This window comes from Mercurialis annua, linkage group LG1-X (assembly GCF_937616625.2).
Source record: "Mercurialis annua linkage group LG1-X, ddMerAnnu1.2, whole genome shotgun sequence".
Taxonomy (NCBI): Eukaryota; Viridiplantae; Streptophyta; class Magnoliopsida; order Malpighiales; family Euphorbiaceae; genus Mercurialis; species Mercurialis annua.
Genome location: NC_065570.1, coordinates 60365749 through 60387788, shown reverse-complemented (window position 1 = coordinate 60387788; position 22040 = coordinate 60365749). Strand labels below are relative to the sequence as shown.

General features: G+C 31.5%; 1 protein-coding gene and 1 pseudogene across 1 annotated transcript; both read left to right on the top strand.

Annotated features, from left to right (window-relative positions):
* The first annotated feature begins 6383 nt into the window (after positions 1-6383).
* LOC126685864 (SART-1 family protein DOT2) lies at positions 6384-14446 on the top strand. Its single transcript, XM_050379842.2, has 13 exons — positions 6384-6542; positions 7037-7815; positions 8316-8457; positions 8557-8611; positions 9049-9162; positions 9261-9357; positions 9444-9510; positions 9600-9659; positions 9792-10401; positions 11032-11405; positions 11984-12204; positions 12639-12723; positions 14165-14446. Exons 2-13 carry the CDS (start codon positions 7097-7099, stop codon positions 14237-14239), a joined length of 2619 nt encoding a protein of 872 aa, XP_050235799.1. The 5' UTR covers positions 6384-6542; positions 7037-7096; the 3' UTR covers positions 14240-14446.
* Positions 14447-20339: 5893 nt separating this feature from the next.
* On the top strand, positions 20340-21907 carry LOC126674226 (amine oxidase [copper-containing] gamma 1-like; annotated as a pseudogene).
* Positions 21908-22040: the final 133 nt, after the last annotated feature.

Below are 22040 nucleotides of genomic sequence, written 5' to 3'. Positions count from 1 at the left end.
CACGACTTTAATTGAGCCTTGTCCATTATTCATGTCATTTGAATTATAGTTCACTAATTATTTTTATTTTTTTTTAATATGCATTTATTTGTGTGTTAGTATTTTTCTATAAAAAGATAGAAATAAATAACTCCTTCTTCTTTTTCTTCTTCTTCTCATAACGTTATTTTTTTCTTTCGCATCATTTGTTTTTATTCAACACTTTTTCTAATTCTATCAAAAACCAAATAAACAAACATATAATTATTTTAATTTCTATAAGAATCGAAGTTTGAAAATTGATTGAAAAAAAAGAGTGAAAGATTAAATATTACAATTTAAATTTAGTGATATCTTCATCAGTTCATTGATTCTAAAAGAAATTATCATTAATTGTATTATTACAACTGGAAATAAAAAGAGAACACAAAATTACAGCTCCAGAAATATTTTTGCAAGAGAGATAAAAAATCATATGTTTAAGAATTATTTTTTACACAACACATAAAAAAATTACATATAATTTGTTTAAATTATATACATATAGTATATTTTTAATATACTAATTTCGCATTACGTGCTATGCACGTGGCTCATAATGTAACTCCTCAATGAACATATTAGTAAATTTATTATAATTATATCAATTTTTTATTTATAATTAATATTAAATTAGTTAAGAATTTTTATAAAAGTAAATATAATATACTCGGTTATTAAATTTTTTTTCCATACTAAATGTATTTTTCTTTTGGTTTTATAATAACCATAATTAAATAATTAACTTAATTTTATTAATAATATCTTTAAAAATAATAAGATAGAAATTTAGATAATAATATATTGACCAAATATAGTATTTTAATTTTGTAGTTCAACCAAACTAAAATATAGGTATTTCTACTAATTTGGAGACAATTTAGTTACTTTTTACATACTAAAAATTAAATTAGAGATAATTTAGCTACCTATTCTAATTAGGACTTTAATTACAATAGTGATTAATTAAATAACTAATTAATTAATGACTGTAAAACCTTTATTTAGTAGTAAACTGAAAAGGATTATTCAGTAAATTTGTCTGTCCCCCCAGTCCGTGCTTTTATATATAGTACTAGTTTCGCATTACGTGCTATGAACGTGGCTCGTAACGTAACTCGTCAATGTACATATTAGTAAAATTATTATAATTATATCAATTTTTTATTTATAATTAATATTAAATTAGTTAAGAATTTTTATAAAAGTAAATATAATATATTCGGTTATTAAATTTTTTTCCATACTAAATTTATTCTTCTTTTGGTTTTATAATAACCATAATTAAATAATTAATTTAATTTTATTAATAATATCTTTAAAAATAATAAGATAGAAATTTAAATAATAATATATTGATCAAATACAGTATTTTAATTTTGTAATTAAATCAAACTAAAAGATAGGTATTCCTACTAATTTGAAGACAATTTAGTTATTTTTTACATACTAAAAACTAAATTGGAGATAATTTAGCTACATATTCTAATTAGGACTTTAATTATAATAATGATTAATTAAATAAGTAATTAGTTAATAACTATAAAACCTTTATAAAATAATTAAATATAAGATAAAAAAAAATATTTATAATAATTTTTAAATTATGTGCATCTAGTATATTTTCAGTGATTGTTAATTGTAATTTCTTCTTAATGGGGTTTTCTCCAAAACAAAGACTTTTGGGCTGGGTTGAACAGATGAAGCTAATGTAACAAGTCCTATTTCATAGAAGGCCGGGCTCTCAATCCAATAATAATTCAGTAAGCCTCATCTTTAGGCTGTCAAGCTTGCCAATAAAACTCATAACCTATTTTAGGCCTCCGGTAAGGAAGTTGAATTCCATTTCATTTATTTAAGAGGAAAAAATTAGGACTTTTTATATAAAATATTGTTTGTTTTTTCTACATTTACTTTTTTACTATTTTTTTAAAATTTTTATATTTCATATCAATTTTTTTTATTATACTATTTTTTGAAAAAAATTTACTTTTTATATTAACTCCCATTTTCCAACATTTTCTTTCATCATTTTTTATAGGTTAATTACATAAAAAATCACGATCTTTGCATGTAGTTTCATTTTAATCATGACTTTCAAAAGTTGGAGTTTAAAGGCACGACCTTTCAATTTTTTTTTCAAATTCATCATTTCAATGTATTTTTGTTGATTACATTTTTCACTAAACCATTAATTAAAAATTCAAATTATAAATCGACAACAAATATTATTATCTTTCGGTTAGAGTATGTGGATAATGAATTTTTCGTTATAAAAAATTACACCGAATTTCACTTTGGTAATAGATTTGAAACAAAATGAAAGGTCGTGTATATAATGCCAACTTTTAAAAGCCGCGATTAAAATGAAACTATATGTAAAGGTCGTGATTTTTTATGTAGTTATTCTTTTTTAATATTTCTTTCACCATTATATTCTTGCACTTAATATTTATCACATATTTTAATTTTAATGTTTTTAATTTTTTGATTTTTTTTGGAATTTAACTTTTTTTACTATTGATGTTTTTCGTCAGTTTTAATATCACCACGAAATCAACACAAAATCAACATATGTAATAAACTAACTAATTTAATTTTTTCAATCTCTTTTTACAGTAATTTTTATTTTTTCAACTTTTTTTCAATTTAATTTCATTTTTTTATTTTATTTCACATATAATGTGTTTTTTTACGTTAATGTTAAAATCAACTAAATATCAACATAATATCAACATAAAATCAACATTGTAACATTACAAGAATTTAACATTATTGATGTCTTCTTCACCAATGCTAAAATCAACAAAATATCAACCGACAATCAACAGAATATCAACACTATAACATTACGATAATTCAACATCATTATTTGTCTTCTTCCCCGATGCTATTATATCATTATCTAGCCTCAATTTATTTTAATTTAATTTATTTTTTTTAGTTTATTACACAGACAATATTATCTTATTTGTCAATGTTAAAATAAAAAAAATCAGTTGATATCAACATAATATCAACAACACTATAATATTACAATAATTCGGCAAACAATCATCATCAAAAAATCATTCTGCAGAATAAAAAAATACAGAAATACAACAAAACACAAGAAAAATGCAGAAATAACAGAATTTTATTCCATAAAATCACAAAATTATTCTACATAACATGAAATGAATATTATATTCTTTAAATATACTATTTATACATATTTAATGGTGAAAAACAGTAAAATAGAATAAACAAATTACGGATTTGAAAATGAAAAGAATAGAACAGAAAATTCTAGATCTAAAATCAAAAAGATAAAAGAAAGATGACGGCGAGACGAAGGCGGAACGACGGAGGCGGAACAGTGCGCAGATCTGAGAATTATGTGAAAGGTGAGTTGGGACAGAAAGAAGAGGGAAATTTGAAAAGAGAGAAAATAATTATAATTATGATAGTTTGTTTTATTAGGATTCTATTTATATAATGGTATAAAATAATAAATTCTTTCTTGTATGGCAGTTTTGAAATATCAAACATGGTCAATATAAAAATAAATCAAATCTCAATATTGTTTATTTGAGTAAAAATCCCAAAAAATAATGATCCACTTACATAAATATAACAAGTATTGAAATTCTTTTCAATCATAAATTTAAATTATCTATTAAAATAGTTGATCTCAATCAATTGAAAATCCATTTTGTAGTGTATGTTATTCATACAATTTTTTATCTATGCAGATTACATGAAAATCTATATATAAGAATAAAAGTGAACCCATTGGGTTCATTTACTAACATAACCTTAATTTGTCATACATATTTCAGTAGAATAACCTAACACAAATGCTTTATTTGGCCCAATTCCGGAACTTCCTGCTTTTTATAACAGAAAAAGCCAGTCTTTTCTATTTAATTACAGAAAAGTTAGACAACTTTTATGGTCATTAATTTTTTTGGCTTTATGTGTTTATAAAATACCCTTATTTTCTCTTCTAATTTTCAAACAAATATGCATAAGTTTAGACATTTCATGCCCTTTTTAGTAAAGTAACATAAGCTATTCTCTAAAGATTCAAATTTATCATCATTACATGTCCTTCCTACGTGTCATTGCTGATGTTTGACAGCCCAAAAAATTTACATTATCAACTTAATCTTCAAGATAAAGATAAAGATATGCCACATATGTACTTGGTGTCCAAGTTTACCATAACATATCCATATAAAAATAATCTAAAGCATTGCTTAGACTCTTTATAGAAGTTATCCAGATAAATTAGGTTCATTATTTATCTTGCAAATTCTAATAGGGTAGAAGATTTTTACAGCCATGAAACAAATACTAATAAATGTTTGTTTTTATTTATATAAATAATATGTACAAAAATCTAAACATTATCTTATAAATGTAGCCTCCAAAAGAAACTTAGCCTCCAAGATAAAAATAAAAATATATCAACTACTTGGCGTCCAAGTTTACCTCAATTTATCCATATATAAATCATTTCCATGACTCATGGTTTACCTTTCAAATTTTAATAGAGCTTATCACAAAAAACAAGCACCTCTTAATTTATTTTTTCTTATAAATTTATTTTCTCATGATCTTCTTTCTGAAGAACCGAGCAACTTTCTTTTCTTCTTGAGCTTTTACTCTCTTTCTCTCACACCACCACCATCCATCATAACAACAACTACCATCTATTGTTTTATCTGTCTTAATCAATCCTATCGTCCTAAACCCCAAGCCATGATTTTGAGAAACTAGAAGCTTATAATTTGATACTATCTTTTTGACCGAGGATATGTAGTTTTTTTTCTCTCTTTCTTTTAGACATTTTAACAAAAATTAAGTTTGAATACAACCAAAAGATAAAAAGAAAAATAAATAAATAAAAAAGAGAGTCGGCCGGAATTTTTTTTTTTTTTTTTGAGAAAGCTAGGGTTTTTTTCCCTGTTCTGCAGAAAGCTAGGTGTGACTTTGAGTATATATGTCAAATGAATAACTAAGGGTCTAGATTGATCCCTTTTTTTATCCAAAAATTAAAATTAAACCATAAGTTATATGGTAGATGGATTCCTAGAATTTTATGGTGGAAATTGACATGGCTATAATTATAATTAAAACTACTATTATCATTTTTTGCTATTAAATTAAAATATATTTTTCAGTTTATTTGACTACTCTTTAATTAAAACTACTATATAATGATTGGTTTTGTATAAATTTTTGGTGGCTACTTTTATAAACTGTTTCATTTGTCCTGCAATTTTTGTTTACTCTTTTAATTATTTTATAAGAAAAAGATATGTCAACTTATTAATGAAATTTGTTTTATTTTTCAAAATATTTTTTTGATGACAAAATATTTTAAATAGTTTTTGATGACAATATTTTAATTAGGATTAGTATACTTTTTTATTATTAATATATATAACCTAATTTTTTAACTATAATATATATTATTTTATAGTACACTATAATATTTATTTTTATTAGTTTAAAGTTTTCTATATATTAGAGTAAAAAAAAAATCCCCGAAGCAAAGCGAGGGTATTACACTAGTATTATTTAAACACAGTCAAATTAGTTTTTTACTTTTTTGTGAATTTGTACATTTTCATGATTTGATAAGTAATTATGATAAAAAAAAAAATGTGTACAGCTTAAAATTAACGATCTTTTAAAACTGAATTATTTAAATTTAAATCAATGTAATTAAATTTTTACAATTAATTTAACATTTTAAAAGTTGATTTTTTTTCTTTAAAAATACTAGGGATTAAATTATAATTGGCTATCTAATTATTTTTTCGTACTAAATTGATAAATATACATCGAATATAAAATTCAGGTTAACTAGATAAAATAAATAAATCTATAAAATAAATTTTTATTCAATTTAACAATGGCTTTGTATTTTTAATAAATATTTTTAATATATTATAATAAAATTAATGAGATTATATCTAGTGAAGCTTAGTTCAAGTGACTCAGAATATCATTATATTTCTGAAGTCTCGATTTTGAGGTTCAAATAGTTTAAGACTAATTTAAAATTTAAAAAATTTAACTACCAACTACTTTTGTAGTTAGATTCCATCTCCGTAAAAGAGAGAATAAATATATAATCTAATTATTTAAATAATATTTAAACTTTAATAAAATAAAATAAAAAAGTCTTTTTATTAAATTTATACTTTTAAAAATGAGAAAACTATTTTATTAATTTAATCTCTGATTTCTTTTAGTAATTATCCTTTTCAATATTTCAACGAATAAATCGTAATTTACTTTAAGAAAAGAAATAAAATTAATAATTAGTACTAACTTTTTTAAATTAAATTAAATTAAATCAAATTATTATTATTACCATTTATTAACTAAACCCACTCTAGAGAGGATCCGAGCGAGAGAGACCCGAAAGAAAGAGGCGAGGCCACATCTTGGATATTTTCCTTTTCTCATCAACGCTTCGCCGGACTTTCCCTTCCATATACAGTTTTTCACTCTTCTTCTAATCTCAGGTAGATTTTGCTTCTCCCCGTCTCTTGTTTCGATTTAATTTATTTCTATTAGCTTCTCTGTTTGGAGAAATTGTTTGATTTTGGTTACCGAACAAGAACATTAAATAATTAATGTCAAAAAGTGTTTAGGTTCAGCTGATTATCATGATATTACGTTATTTTTCATTAGGTCTTAATTATAATCCAGGATTTATTGGTTGTGCTTTGTGCGTTTTAAATACAGAGGTAGTTAGGGTTTTAATCATTTGTTGATTGCAACTATTCATATAGTTGTTAACTGTTTATTTGAGCTAGTTTTAAGCTGTTTATTAATTGTGATTTTATGTCTTCTTTGTTCAATAATTGACTAGTTGCGATTTGTACGATAAACATGAAGTTCGCTGCTGTATTAATGAACAATTTGCATTCGATATTCAATTGATATATTATATGTGATTTAATAGAATTGATACATGTGATTTAACTTCCTCTGGCTAAAATTTTGTACTCTTCAGGTGAGTATACGTATATTGTGGAAGTGGTGAAAAGACTAGGGTTTTGATCTGTTACTTGCGATGGAGATGGACTTGCCTGAATCGAGGTACGAGGATGGGGTTGAGAAACCGAGCTCTCATTCCACTAGAGATAAAGATAGGAAGAAAAGTAGCCGTGGAGAAGACAGAGATACAGATTATCATAGAAGCAAAGACAGAGAACGGTCCAAGAGAAGTAAGGAAGATATTGGCAAAGATTCCGAGAAGAACCAAGATGAGAATGTTGACAGGGAGCGGGGAAAGGATAGGAGTAGTAGGGATAGCAAAGCAAAAGATAAAGATCATGAGCGGGATAAATCTAGAGAGAAGGATAGGCGAATGAAGGAAAAAGAGTCCGAGAGGGATAGGGATAGGGAAGCTGACAGGGAAAGGGGCAAGGATAAGAATAGGGATAGGGACAGAGAGAAATATAAGGATCGAGAGAAGGAGAGGGAAGTACATAAAGACAGAGATGTCGAAATGGGAAGAGAGAAGCCTAAGGACAAGGAGAGGGAGAGAGGGGCATATCATGATAAAGAAAGGTTAAGAGATAGGGACAGGCTGAACAAAAGAAGTCACGAGGATGATCATGATAGAAGCAATGATAACATAAATGAAATGGGTCATGAAAAAGGCAGGGACGGTGTAGTTAAGCGAGCAAAGGTTTCATTTGATGATAAGAGTGACGATGACCGGAGGATTGAAGGCACATCAGGTGGAGGACTTGCATCTACATTAGAATTTGAGGAGCGAATTTTGAAGTAAATCTCTATTCTATTTTACTCTACATTAGGACTTGAATATCCTTTTCTCATTGCTTATTTCCTTAAAATGAATTGACTATGATATCTCTTCTATGTGACATGGACAATAATAATATAAGCAGTGGCTATGCTAGTACTCACACCTTCTTTATATTAATTAGAAGCAAGAAGACAAAACACACACACACACTAGTTGTTGCACCTGAAGAGTGTTGATAATTTATTTGATATAAAACCTAGTTATTATCTGGCTAAATAATCTAACTATAATTTTCTTAATTGGGAAAGGATTTCAATGAGAAAGGTTTCATTTCTGCTTCAACTTATCCTGTCAAAGTTGTTTAATTTTTTTAGAAATACTTTTTTTTTTGTGGTGAACAATATAGCCATGTCTCACATTTATCAGTTTTTTTCAATTAGTATAGAGATGCCTTACATAAATAGCCTTTCAGTTCAAGAAAAATTATATGATATATGTATCTTTTTAATATGTTCAGGATGAAAGAAGAAAGGCTAAAGAAAAATTCAGATGCAAGTTCTGAGGTCTTATCATGGGTTAATAGAAGTCGTAAGCTATTAGAGAAAAAGAATGCTGAAAAGGAGAAAGTCAAGCAGCTGTCGAAACTTTTTGAGGAGCAGGTCATTAAATTCACCAATGTTCCCTCATTATGTATTTTTGGATATGGCTTTCTTTTCTTGTGATGTTAATCGTCAATCTTTTGTGTTAATAATTTTCAGGACAAGATTGTTCAAGGAGAAAGTGATGAAGAGGAGGCAGACGAGCTTGCTACTAGTATGTTTTTTCATTAGAAACAACTAGTGATTAAAAATGTTTCCATAACCGCTTGAATAAGTATATCTTATAGTTTGCTCATTTATAAAATAGATTACATAGTTGCGCATGTTTGCACAGTTTTAGTCAATAATATGTTACTGTGAAATTGCTCAAATGAGCTGACATATATTTCAGGGTCTATTTAATGCTCTTGATGATTGCGGGCACCTAGTTATAGAACTCAAATTAGTATCAGAATTACAGTAGTTCATTCTAGGGATGTGTATGATTTATGAGACCCAGTTTCATTCTACTTTCTGTGTAGCTTGAAAATATCTTAAATATTTTAGATGTCACAATTTTATAGTTCTAGATGAAGACTTGGTCTTTAGCAAGGACACGTGGTTTATCTAGTGGAATTGATTTGTTTTTTTTATGATAAAACCTGTTGATAGATGATCTAGCTGGAGTTAAGGTTTTACATGGCCTTGAGAAAGTAATGGAAGGTGGAGCAGTTGTTTTGACACTTAAAGATCAAAGTATACTTGCAGATGGCGACCTTAATGAAGGTAATAAAATTGAGCATCACTTGTGCTGTTTCATATTTAATTTCTCTGAAATGACAAAGCATTTTTGGATGACAGAGGTTTTTGGTCTGATATGACAGAGGTTGACATGCTTGAAAATGTGGAAATCGGAGAGCAGAAACGTCGAAACGAGGCTTATAAGGCTGCCAAGAAGAAGACTGGAATTTATGATGACAAGTAATGGGGAAACTACATAGTGCATTTTGTTACTTATATAAATGTTCAGAAAGTACTAACTAGTTTGCCATATTCCAACATTTTAGATTCAATGATGATCCTGCTTTGGAGAAGAAATTGCTTCCACAATATGATGATCCCGCTACAGATGAGGTTCAAACTTTTCCATCCTCTGCTGTTAAGGCTGTGCTTCTTATATTATTATTGGAAAAAGATCATAATAACTGGTGATTGTTACTCAGGGGGTAACCCTCGATGCAAGGGGACGCTTCACTGGCGAAGCTGAGAAGAAACTGGAAGAGGTAGGTTTTGTCAATATAGTGATGAACAGCTATCAAAAGATAAATTTAAGAAATTGTTACACTCTCTGCCAACTTTTTTTTCGTGTTCTTTTATTTTTGGTTAATTTGCACACTATATTCTCCGATATGCAGCTCCGCAAAAGGTTACAAGGTACTCCCACAAATAACCGCATTGAAGATCTTAGCTCTTCTGCAAAAATGTCTTCAGATTACTATACTCAAGAGGAGATGCTTCAGTTTAAGAAGCCCAAGAAAAAAAAATCTTTGCGGAAAAAGGAGAAACTGGATATAGATGCCCTTGAAGCCGAAGCTGTCTCTGCAGGATTGGGTGTTAGAGATCTTGGTTCTCGAAATCATGGGAGAAGCCAGGCCATTAGAGAGGAACAGGAGAGATCTGAAGCAGAAAGGAGAAGCAGTGCATATCAATCTGCATATGCTAAAGCAGATGAGGCTTCTAAATCACTGAGACTTGAGCAAAAGCTTCCTGTTAAACTAGACGAGGATGAGAATCCTGTATTTGCAGATGATGATGAGGATTTTGTCAAATCCTTGGATAGAGCAAGGAAACTAGCTTTCAAAAAGCAAGAGGAAACATCTATTCCTCAAGCCATTGCTAGACTAGCCGCTGCCAAAAAAAGTGAAACTGCAGATGGTCAAAACCCTACAAATGGAGAGTCACAGGAAAGTAAGGTTGTCTTCACGGAGATGGAAGAATTCGTCTGGGGCCTGCAATTGGATGAAGGTATTGTTTTGTTAACGTGTATTTGCATTCATCTAGAGGGAAATAGTAAAACTGAAAAGTCCTTTTTGGCAAGATTAAAATCTGTGTCGTATTGGACTCTTAAATGGTGGTACAATTCACCAACTTGGAAACATCATGGATATAAGATTTTGAGCTCTATAGCAATCACCAAGAATTCAAGATTTCATGTTGCTGACATCTTATTATCCTGGTCAGTCAAGTTTATTGACTTCCCATAATTTTAAGAAATTTTGTATATCCAATTCTGATTTTTCTGTCCACTGTACTATAAAGTCGCTCGTAATTTGAGAAATTTTGTATATTCAATTCTGATTTTTCCATCCACTGTACTTTGAAGTCGCTCGTAATTTTATCTTTCCAGTTATTTAAAATACTTCATGTAAAAGGGTTCACTTGGATTATTTCACTTTCATGTCCCTTCTAGCATCCGATCATTTCATTTAAATAGCTTTGTTTAGGTTGAAGGGATTGAATTTCAGTAGCCACATGCTTCCAAGAATGAGAATTTCTAAGTAGAGTTCGATTGGATTAAATGTCCACAATTTAAGACATTTGAAAAAACTCAGAATGGCTGGAAAAAAAATTAACACACAACTCTTGCAATTTCAGAGTCGCATCAGCCTAAGACTCAGGATGTTTTCATGGATGAGGATGAAGCACCAGTAGCTTCTGATCAAGAAATGAAAGACGAAGATGGCGGTTGGACAGAAGTAAAAGATTCTGTTAATGATGAAAACCCAGTTAATGAGGCTACAGAGGACATAGTCCCAGACGAAACAATTCATGAAGTTCCAGTAGGGAAAGGATTATCTGGTGCCTTGAAGCTACTCAAGGAGCGGGGAACACTTAAAGAAGGTATTGATTGGGGTGGCAGGAACATGGACAAGAAAAAGAGTAAACTTGTTGGCATTGTAGATGATGATGTCAAGAATGAAAAGTTTAAAGACATTCGGATTGAGAGGCTGGATGAGTTCGGGCGAGTTGTAAGTACTTGATTGTGCATCAACTTTCTAGTTATTGACATTACTTAAAAAATTTGCATTTATTTTGTGTGGTGTACAAAGTTTGGCATTTAATCTAGCAGATCCACTTCAGAGGTACTTTATAAGTAAACTTTCTGTAGCATGGAATGAACATGTAGGTTTATCTCAGTGAAACATATGCGGAGACTGTCCTTATATTTGTTCAGTTAACTGGAAATGCTCGGTTAGAGTCTTTAGCCCTAGATATCAATAGAAATCATATGCCAAATTTAAACACTATGTTCAGGTATGCTTTTTCCACAACCGTTTTTGGGGCTGTTGCCATTATTTGCTTTAAAGTTTGTAGGCAACATGATATCTTCTACTGTAAAATTTATGGTCTCACTCGCTATCACTTGTGGATATAGCATTTTCTGTTTGTCATTTGCTATAGTTCCTCTTAGGTTACGAGTCTTGGTCCCACCATTCTCTATTTGAAAAGTGTTAGTATGGCATGACCAATGTGGTGTGCATTAGTTGTACTATATTCATTCTTAGTTATGCCTAACTTCCATGACTATATATTTATTTTGTAACAGATGACTCCCAAAGAAGCCTTTAGGTTGATTTCTCACAAATTTCACGGAAAGGGTCCCGGAAAAATGAAGCAAGAAAAGCGCATGAAACAGTACCTGGAAGAGCTGAAGTTGAAACAAATGAAAAATTCAGACACACCTTCAGAATCTGTTGAACGGATGAGGGAAACCCAGGCTCGGTTGAAGACACCCTACCTTGTCCTTAGTGGTCATGTTAAACAAGGGTATGGTTTCTTGTGTCCATTTGAATTCTCAAATTTATTCTATCTATTGCTGATTATGAATGGGTAAACTCTGTCTGAAGGTTGTTTTTCATGTATGAGTTGCAATATTAAAACTCCCGTGTATTTCTTACAATGAAGTTTCAAGTCCTGATTTTGGATTCTGGATACCTAATCTAAATCTGAAGTCCTGCTTCAGAGAATTGCAGGGTTGATTTGCTACAATGCCTTTTACACACTGAAAGGCTTGGGAAATAAAAGTAAATGTTGAGACCTCGCCAATTCCATTTTGGAACAAAATGATTATAAAGCATGTATAGGTGTATTATTTTATTTGACTTTTAGCAGAACATACTTTTCTGCATAAATTGTCGCTTTACTTACAAATTTTGAACTGTTAGTGCACTAATGACAAGTTTGTGTCATGAAATCTGCAGGCAAACTAGTGATTCTGGAAATGGCTTTTCAACTGTTGAGAAGGATCTTCCAGGGGGATTGACGCCTATGCTTGGTGACAAAAAGGTCAGCAATTCTTGCACTTTTGTGTGAAATTATAATAGTTTTAACTTATAAGACTTCTATATCCTAGCATGCTTGCTACACGTTCTCTTATTTTGTGTGTGCATTAGCTAGAAACTATAGGAATATACTTTATATATCTGTCTAGAAGCTTGAGGAATAATTGGGATGCAGTTTTATTGTGTTAAAACAGGACAATTAACTGAGATTACTTATAGATTGTAAGAAGGGGATGGATACTGTTGCCGTTGTGAATATACAATGATGTGAACATTGAAACTTCGAAGTATTTGTGTGTGGTTCTTTCTATCTCTAGCTGAAAAATCTAAAAGAATTTGAATATGTCTAACTGACTTGATCGCTGTTAATGTAAATTTCAAGTTTGAGCAGAAAGTACAATACAATGGTCCTCAAGCGAGTTTTTTTAATCTTTTTATCTTGGGTTAATTCCTAAAAAAATCACGAACTTTACACGAAGTTTCATTTTAATCATAACCTTTAAAAGTTGCCATTTAAAGGCACGAACTTTCATTTTGTTTCAAATCTATCATTTCAGTGTATTTTTGTTGACTAAATTCTTCAATAAACCATTAATGAAAGACCCAAATTATAAATCGACATTAAATCTTATTATCTTTTAGTTTGAGTATATAGGATTAGGAATTTTTGGTTCGATAAAATACATCGGATTTTACTTTGGCGATAGATTTGAAACAAAATGAAAGTTCGTGTCTTTAAATGACAACTTTTAAAGTTCATGATTAAAATGAAACTTCGTGTAAAGTTCGTGATTTTTTTAAGAATTAACCCTTTTATCTTTGAACAGCCCTCTGTTCTCAAAAGCTAATACAGTAGGATCTTTCTTTAGGTGTTTATTTTAGGAGTAATTACAAAAAAAGTCATGAACTTCAAAATGTGTTTTGCAATTTTAATACGAGTTTTCAGTTTTTATAATATAAATACGAATTATTAAATTTTTGCAATTCGAAACACCAATCAATTTTCTGTATTAAAATGCTAATGTAGAAGCCGGAACAAGGTATTCTAGTGTCCACGTCAATATTTTTTTATTAAAAGATTCTCAGGTGTTCAGAATTGCAAAATAAAATGATAGTTCGTGTTTTAAATTGCCAAAGTTGAAAGTTCGTGTTAAAAGTGTTAAAATTGCAAAAAGAGAGAGTATTGGAAATTTCGTGATGATTTACTTTTAACGTTTTATTTTATACAAAGGAGGCATACTACTTATTGGACTTCGTATCTCCCCAAGAAGGAGAGTATTTGAACTTCAATACTGAATATCGTTTCCAAAAATTACAAATAGCGCAATAAAAATTTCAGATGGAACATATTTATGATATCTTTTTGGAATAACGCCATTTATATGTATATTGCGCCATTTTCTTCTTTCATCAGCATTTAACACATTATTTTTACATCTTTTCAGGTTGAGCACTTCTTGGGAATAAGACGCAAGGCTGAGCCTGAGAATTCAAACTTGGGGAAGAAGCCTAAAAATTGAAAACTGAAAACCAGGTTACAAAGTGATCTTAAAAGGGATAAATTTTGGATAGTGAAATTAAAATCGAGTCGGAATGTGTAACATTTTTTTAGGCCACTGCAGAACCAGAAGATTAGCCTGCAAGTTAGTCTGATAAATACTGTATTGCTTTTAGCTGTAAATTAACTTTTGACTATATAAGGAGTTGCAAAATTTTTGCATGATGAATTGAACTGTTATAGAAATAATTATACAAAACAACCGTTGCGTCATGTCATTCGTGCAACAAACCAATTGCGCGTTAGTTATGTGGAGAATTGAATGATAGAAAAAAGTAATAATTAAAAGATTTCCTATCGCAGATGCTTATTGGCTTGATGTGAAAATAACGTAACACAACAGTTGCATGGTATAAACACTTATGTTATAGTTGAGGTTAAGATTGTGACATTTGTTTTCCAAAAATGACCCTAATGTTTTTGCCTGCGTCTTACTTAAGCCACTAATATTTTTTAGCACTGAAAAATGACCTAATGTTATTAAAATAGAGCATTTAAATCCTTCTATTAAAGACACTTCCAAAAAAGATGGAGAAGATGAGGACCTTGTCTCCTCCGTTAACCTTTAATTGAGGAGACTAGATATGGAAAAATTATTGTATGTACTGTTGCGCTATGTCATTCCTGCAACAAATCAATGATGCGGTAGCTAAATGGAAAAATTAATAAAAAAAATTAACTAATAATTAAAAGATTCCATATCGCAAATACTTATTGGCTTGTTGTAAATATAACATGGCACAACAAATACATGGAATAAACACTCCTAGATATGTTCTCATCTCCTCCTTTAATGAAGGAGACAAGATATGTTCTCATCTCCTCCATTAAAGGAGGGAAAAAACAGATCGTCTCCTTCATGTCATCTTCTAAGAAGAACAAGATAGGTTTGTCTTCTACACATATCTCGTCTTCTTCATTAAAAGAGGAGACAATCAGATCGTCTCCTGTCTAAGAAGAACTAGACTAGTTCGTCTGCTCCAAATGAAGTAGACGAACCTAGATCTATTTGTCTTCTCCATTGGAGAAGATGAATAGTGATCTGTTCGTCTTCTCTATTGGAGAAGACGAAAAGATTTGAGTTCGTCTTTTATGAGACGAACCTAGATCGGAGAAAAAAAAACAGAAATAGTTTTTCGTTGGAGTTGTGGCCGGAGTGGGAGCCGGAATGGTAATTAGAGTGCGAACACCGACAGTGGGAGTGAAAATTTTGGAATAATTTTATTTTGGGATAAAATCCGATTTAATTCAATTAATTGGAATTTATAATTAGATATAAATATTAATAATTTTTTTAATATATAAACAATTTATAATAATAAAATAAATTAATTTGATTTGGAGATATGGTTTGATTGTGGTTTGGTTATCATCGGTTTGATTGGATGAGGAGGCGTTGCCACGTCAGCAATTCGCTGAGTTGGCAGTTATGTGGATGCCAAATTGGCAAAAATTTGGTTCGATCCAAAAAATTGTTAGAAAAATTGTGAATATTTTAAAATGGGCTAATCTTGCCGATTTTGAAAGGTTTGGCTATAACTGGCAAAATTCGAAAGTTTAGTATTAAAAAAATTAGCCATTTGTATTATTTACATTTAACCGTAAAATTTAATTATAGGGTTGTCAACTCAAAATATTATTTTGTTAGTAACCTTATCCTAATAAAAAAATTGTATAATTACCCATATTAGTAAAGCTTATATATATATATATAAATTCAATGGTTAATTTTTTAAGTCAATTCTGGAAAATAGCTAGAGCTTCGAGCAAGCTTACAATTGGAAAAAATCTAAGAAATTCTTGTTTTTGCTATATCTCTCATTACACAAGTTAAAGATAGTTTAAAATTGAGTCTGGCGACAGTGTTGAATTGTTGACAAAAATCTTTTTGATATCTTGTAGCTTCTTGCATGCTCATTTCTGAACCTCAGTTTAGTCTTTTACCAGCTTCTGAGCATAGCTTACAAACCCAATTGCTAGAATGAAAGAACTGAACTTTAAATATATCATGTTGAATGCAATTTTCTTTCAGGAACGTATTATAGGAGCGAATCTACTTCTGCAATGTGTAATATCATTAAGTCCAATAAAACATCTTCGGTACTATACCAAACCAACTACTAGGGTACTCTTAGACGAGATACCACCATTTTCCCACAAGGATATGTTAGTGATATGCACTATGTCAATCATATTTGACCATATTTTGACTTTATCATTTTATTATTTATTGATTGGCAGTTTTTATCATTTTATATTATGATTAAAATACTTGAATGGTTAATTCTTTCTAAACTCATCAAGTATGTGACTTGATAGTAGAACCCTTAGATTTTATAAAAGAATTATATTTCATCTCCCTAATCTTAATAGAACATTGAGACTAGTATGATGTTAACTTATGATTATGTTTTACTAATCATGTATATGAGATATTAAGTCAAATCATAGGTGCTATTTGAGAAATAAGGCACTGGATGACCCACTATGAGAATACTACGTAGATTACTGTCATAAGTAATTCTCATTACAGTTCTATTAGTATAATCCTTTGACCTTGAAATCATCATGGATTTCGATATAGTTATTTCATGTTTTGATACAGTCTTACATTATCTTTAACAGGATAGTGGAATAGATTGTCATTGGATATGAAAGTAACTATGTGAGAAATGTGAGTGACTGAGAAGGAATTTGTCCCTCATTTATTTGAGTAAGATATCTATGGGCCCTTGAAGAAGATATACTGAAGGAAATGCATGGCCATGCTAAAAGAACTGATAAAGAGTTATTATTTTCAGTCCACTTAGAATCAGGAAACTAATGATTGAATATTATAAAGATGACAGGACTATGCCTTATATTCAATCTGGATATCGAGAGACAAAGGGATTAAAATATTATTGTAAATGGTTAAATCGGATTATCGATATTCGTATAACTTGGATAGTCATAATGTCTTGCTAGAGGCCACTTATGACTTGTGTGTTGAAATAGGGATTTCGGGCCTACTGCCAACGTTATATGAACCTACAGGGTCGCACACTAAGAACAGGCTCAAAACAGTTATGGGTTGTACAAGTTCAATGAAATTAAGTGATTAATTATTATATATATATATATATATAATTCGTAATATATATATATATATATATATATATATATATATATATATATATATATATATATATCATTCGAAATTTAAGGATAAGTGTTTTCCTTAAGATATTATCTTTTGAAGATAATAATAATAATTAATATATATGTGTAATTATCAAAAAGAGTTTTTGATAGACATGAACTCAAAGAGTTATAAAAAACGTAGTGTTTGCATATGATTTCAAAACACGTTTTTGAATAAATCCTAGATGTCCTGTTTTCCTATAAATAGACTCTTAAAGTTAGGGTTTTGAGTTATGTGTTTTTCGAAATAAACAGAAGACATAATCACTAAAATTCGAAATTGCTTTGTGAAGCAATAGTGCTAGCACACAAACACTAGTTTTGGCTAAGGTCTGTTCGTGTGGATACTCGTGGAGGACGCATTCTTTTGAAGGCGTTTCTGATCTGAGACCATGTATCACCAAAGTGAACCACCTCATTCCTTCCTACATTGCTGTTTGAATTCGACATATAAGTAAGTATTAATTATGTTATTAATTTATTAATTCGAATTACATGGATCTTGGTTTGGGTTTTAGATAAATTTTTGAAATTCCGCTGCGTTATGAACCTAGAAAATCCAACAGGATATACCCACTGTGATCCAGAACTACTGAGATATATCCACCTAGGACGACCTTTTGGTTAACTAATAACCTTCCTTCGAGATGTAGGCATATTCATATCTAGAAAGACACGCGTCTGGCAAGAAGTTGGGGACCATAGAAGATTTCCTGACACACGAAGTGTCCCCTGCATCTTACGCACCTGACATACAATCCAAAAAAATAATCAAATGCTACAGCTCAACAAATTTGATAGCAATTAGTGAAGAGATCATCCAACAGTTACATGTCTGCCTATATAAATCACCTTATGAGGAAACGTGAAGATATTTCTTTTCATTCCGTTTTACATTTGTTCTTTCTTTTTCTCTCTTCTTTTCCTGCCCAATACTAACTTGAGTGTCGGAGAGAACGACCAAAGTCCTTCAATCTAGTGTTTTTTTCTAACTTCTGTTGCTTGTTCTCAGGGGGCTTGTCTTGCATAGATCATCCCAGAGTAGTGGTGATTTATCACTTGACACCGTTTGCGAGAAAGGTTTTCCCTTTTCGTTGTTCTTTATTCTTGGTTGTCTAGTTACCATCTCCGCCGTGTTGGAGGAGATACAAGATGGAAGAGGTAGACCATGTATTGGTTCAGATCATACCTCCAGGCTAGTCGGGATTTTGGGGAACTGTAACGGTATCCATTAAAGGTGATGGAAGACCTATTGAAATTCCATGATTGAGTGGAGGAACCATCATATCATTGGTAACCGCATGAGTAAGAAGCACTTTGGCCACTGGTAGAAATCCAACCGTCATTCATCCCTACAGTTTGCTAGGGTACCCCACGAATAAACCACCGTTCTGAGCACCGCAATACTTCACAGCACTGCAGTGGGGTGAACCCACCTCAGTTCACTCTTCAACAGTTTCATACACCCACTCAACATGTACCACAAAATTTCTTGCAAAACACTCCACTTATGCCTACAAATCTTAGTTATCCCACTATAGCTACCACCGCCACGACGACTGCCGGAGTAAACTGCTCGGCAGCCGCTCTACCCACTTTGTTATATATATTCAAGAGTACATGGAACATTTGGCAATGCATAAGGCATCTCTTCATCAAATGCAATGATCGTTGTTAACACAACACCACCTAGCCACGCATGCAACTTCATTTACTGGCATACCGCCACCACCTATAATCCCACCAGATTATCAACAAGACAATAACACCCCTATCATTTTAGACGTGGTGGAAATGAATAGATCGGTGTCACCCTTGAGCACTACTTTGCCGCCCAGGACAACATGCCCAAATCTAGTTTGTAATTCCCTATAAGTATGAAAAACCAGGTTTTTAGGTTGTGAATCGAAAGATTAAACTCTTTAAATGCGGAAAAAAAGATTAAGAAAGAGTTTAAAGGACAGAGGATTGACACAAGAGATTTAGAGTGGTTCGGATCATAAATCGATCCTACTCCACTACTCAATCAAAAATTGAGATTTAGAGTCCACTAAATGAGATTCACACGAAGTTTTATAAGGTAACTTCAAACTTAGTGTTTTATAGCTAAACACCAACTATAAGATTTTCCAAAGCTAATCACTACCTTACAAGAGTTGAGTTTTCCCAAAGCTAAACTCTAACTTACAATGATTAGAAGTTTACAAGCTTACTCCAAAACTACAACAAACAAAATGTAATTTAAAGTTGCGTGTTTATTGTTTCGAAGTTTGTAATTCATTACCTTTAAAACATTGCAAATGGATTTATATTTATACTCAAAGAAATCACCAAGTAAAGCACAAACAAACAAAAAACTTTTTGCTAACCGACTCAATTTTGAGCTCGCGACAAGCTTCCTTGTCAAAAAGTCTCTAACGGCTAGTGCCACATGTCAACCATCCATTGGGGCTTTCAAAATATATCTGTTGTGTCTTCAACGGCTCTGAAGTCGCGCCCGTGAAGCCTATTTTTGCGCCCGTGATAAAAACATTAAAAACAGGTGTTGCTAAAATGTCCCTTGTCACGAGCGCGACAATGTGTCGCGAGAGCGACCAAAATCTGTCGTGAGAGCGGAAACCTCTTGGACAACTTTGAATCTCAAAAACTTGATTCCCACTAGAAGGCTCTAAATTGACTCCTGATGGATCCTATGAGTTCCTAGACACTTATAAACAAGATTAGAAGACTCATAGTTGATTGTCAAAGTCAAAATCAAGAAGTATGAAAATATAAAGATCCAACATAGTTGTAGATCCACCTCGGGATAGACGGACGAAATTCATTGATCCCATGCTAGTGAGGGGAGAGCAAGTACACATCTCTGGTGCTGATTCTGCATGAAGAAAACACTGCATGAGGACATATCAAAACAAGCAAGAGCGGAGTTGGAAAGGCAGAAAGGAAACCAGGAGATTCCTGACCAGCAGGGTTCACCAGTCTCATATCACCTTTGTCGAAGGCCATCCGATATGAGCCATTTCTAAATAAGTATAAATTCCTGGCACTTTGAAGAATTTTATTCAACAATCTTTAATTTTAGGTTTAGCAACATGAACTTCCTCTTCAAAATCATCATTAGAGTCTTTTGACTTGATAACTCTCTTTTTCCTACTTGAAGAAAGAAACTTTCTCTGTTTCCTCTTGATCTTTGTGAATGCTTGTCTTCCCTTACTCTTCACTTGGATTCATCTTCCCTATGCTCCGCCACCACCAACCGCCACTACTGATTTCTTCAACTGCGCCTCAGATTCTTCTTTGTGCACCTCCATGAACCGCTTTTTCCAACCCAAAAACATCATCAAGAAACCCCCGAAACCCGCTAGCCACCATCATGAATCAGACCTTCCTTGCAACCCTTTAGACCCGTTAACCATCCAATAATTGAATAAAGTTTGTAAAAGTTTAAAATCTCACGAGCTTTTCAAATCATATTGTTTCTCTTTACAATTCGTAGTACTCGACGAGCCAGAAAAATCTATTGTTCTTAAATGGCGGAAAGGATACCCCAATGCTACCACGAAAAGCACACGTCGTGGCACGAGTGGACGGCAAGTCGCACGTGCTCACAGTGGAATTAGACACAAGCGATGTTTTTTTTCAAGAAAACAATATGCTCACTGTTTATCCGATGATGACATTGGAGGATATGACTTCAGCGACTTACGCTCCACTAGATAACGCTGATTTCAACCGTATAATCATTGAACATGGAGTTGATTTTGAAGACTTGGCTTGCTTGCCGCTTTCTTTAGGGTGGTTCGGCGAAAATGAAGAGAGTCAGAGGTTAATAAAAGTTCAGTGTTTTTTCATAAAAGGTTATGCAAATTTCTACATGAGACCGATCGAAGGATTGACCGTACTTCTTGATATGGACACTAAAGCAGTGGTGGAGATTTCCGATAAAGGTAAGCATATCCCGATACCATCGGCGGATAATATAGATTATCGTTATTCTTATGTAGAAGCGAATTAAGAAATAAAAATGATTAATCTAATTTCTATAGAACAACTAAAAGGACCGATTTTTACGGTAGAAGACGAGCACATGGTGAAATAGGCAAATTGGAAATTTCATCTTAATCTTGACTCGAGAGCTAGAGTGATCATTTCTAATGCTCTGGTCAAGGATCCGGATATTGGAGTGATGAGGACCGTTATGTGTTATATGGATGGTGTTTTCTCCACCGGTGATGGAATTTCATATGTTCGATCAATATGATTTGCATTTTTGAGAGTTACGCTGGTGAAATTGGGTGGAGACACGCTGAAAGTCCAATTACGGGCATCCAGGTAAGAATGTTTATAAAGAGAACTTTTAGAAGTATTTTTGTAAATATTTTCTATTTTTCGCTATCGTGTAAAAATTCTTTAATTTCCTCTTAATTTTATGGCTTAATTGCATAAAAAATCACCAACATTCGCGCGTTTTTGGTATTTAACATAATTTTTTTTCTTGTCATAAAAAATCACAAGCTTTCATTTTTTGGCATATTTGTCCATGGGATTTGAAACGGCGTCGTTTCGAATATAAAACGGCG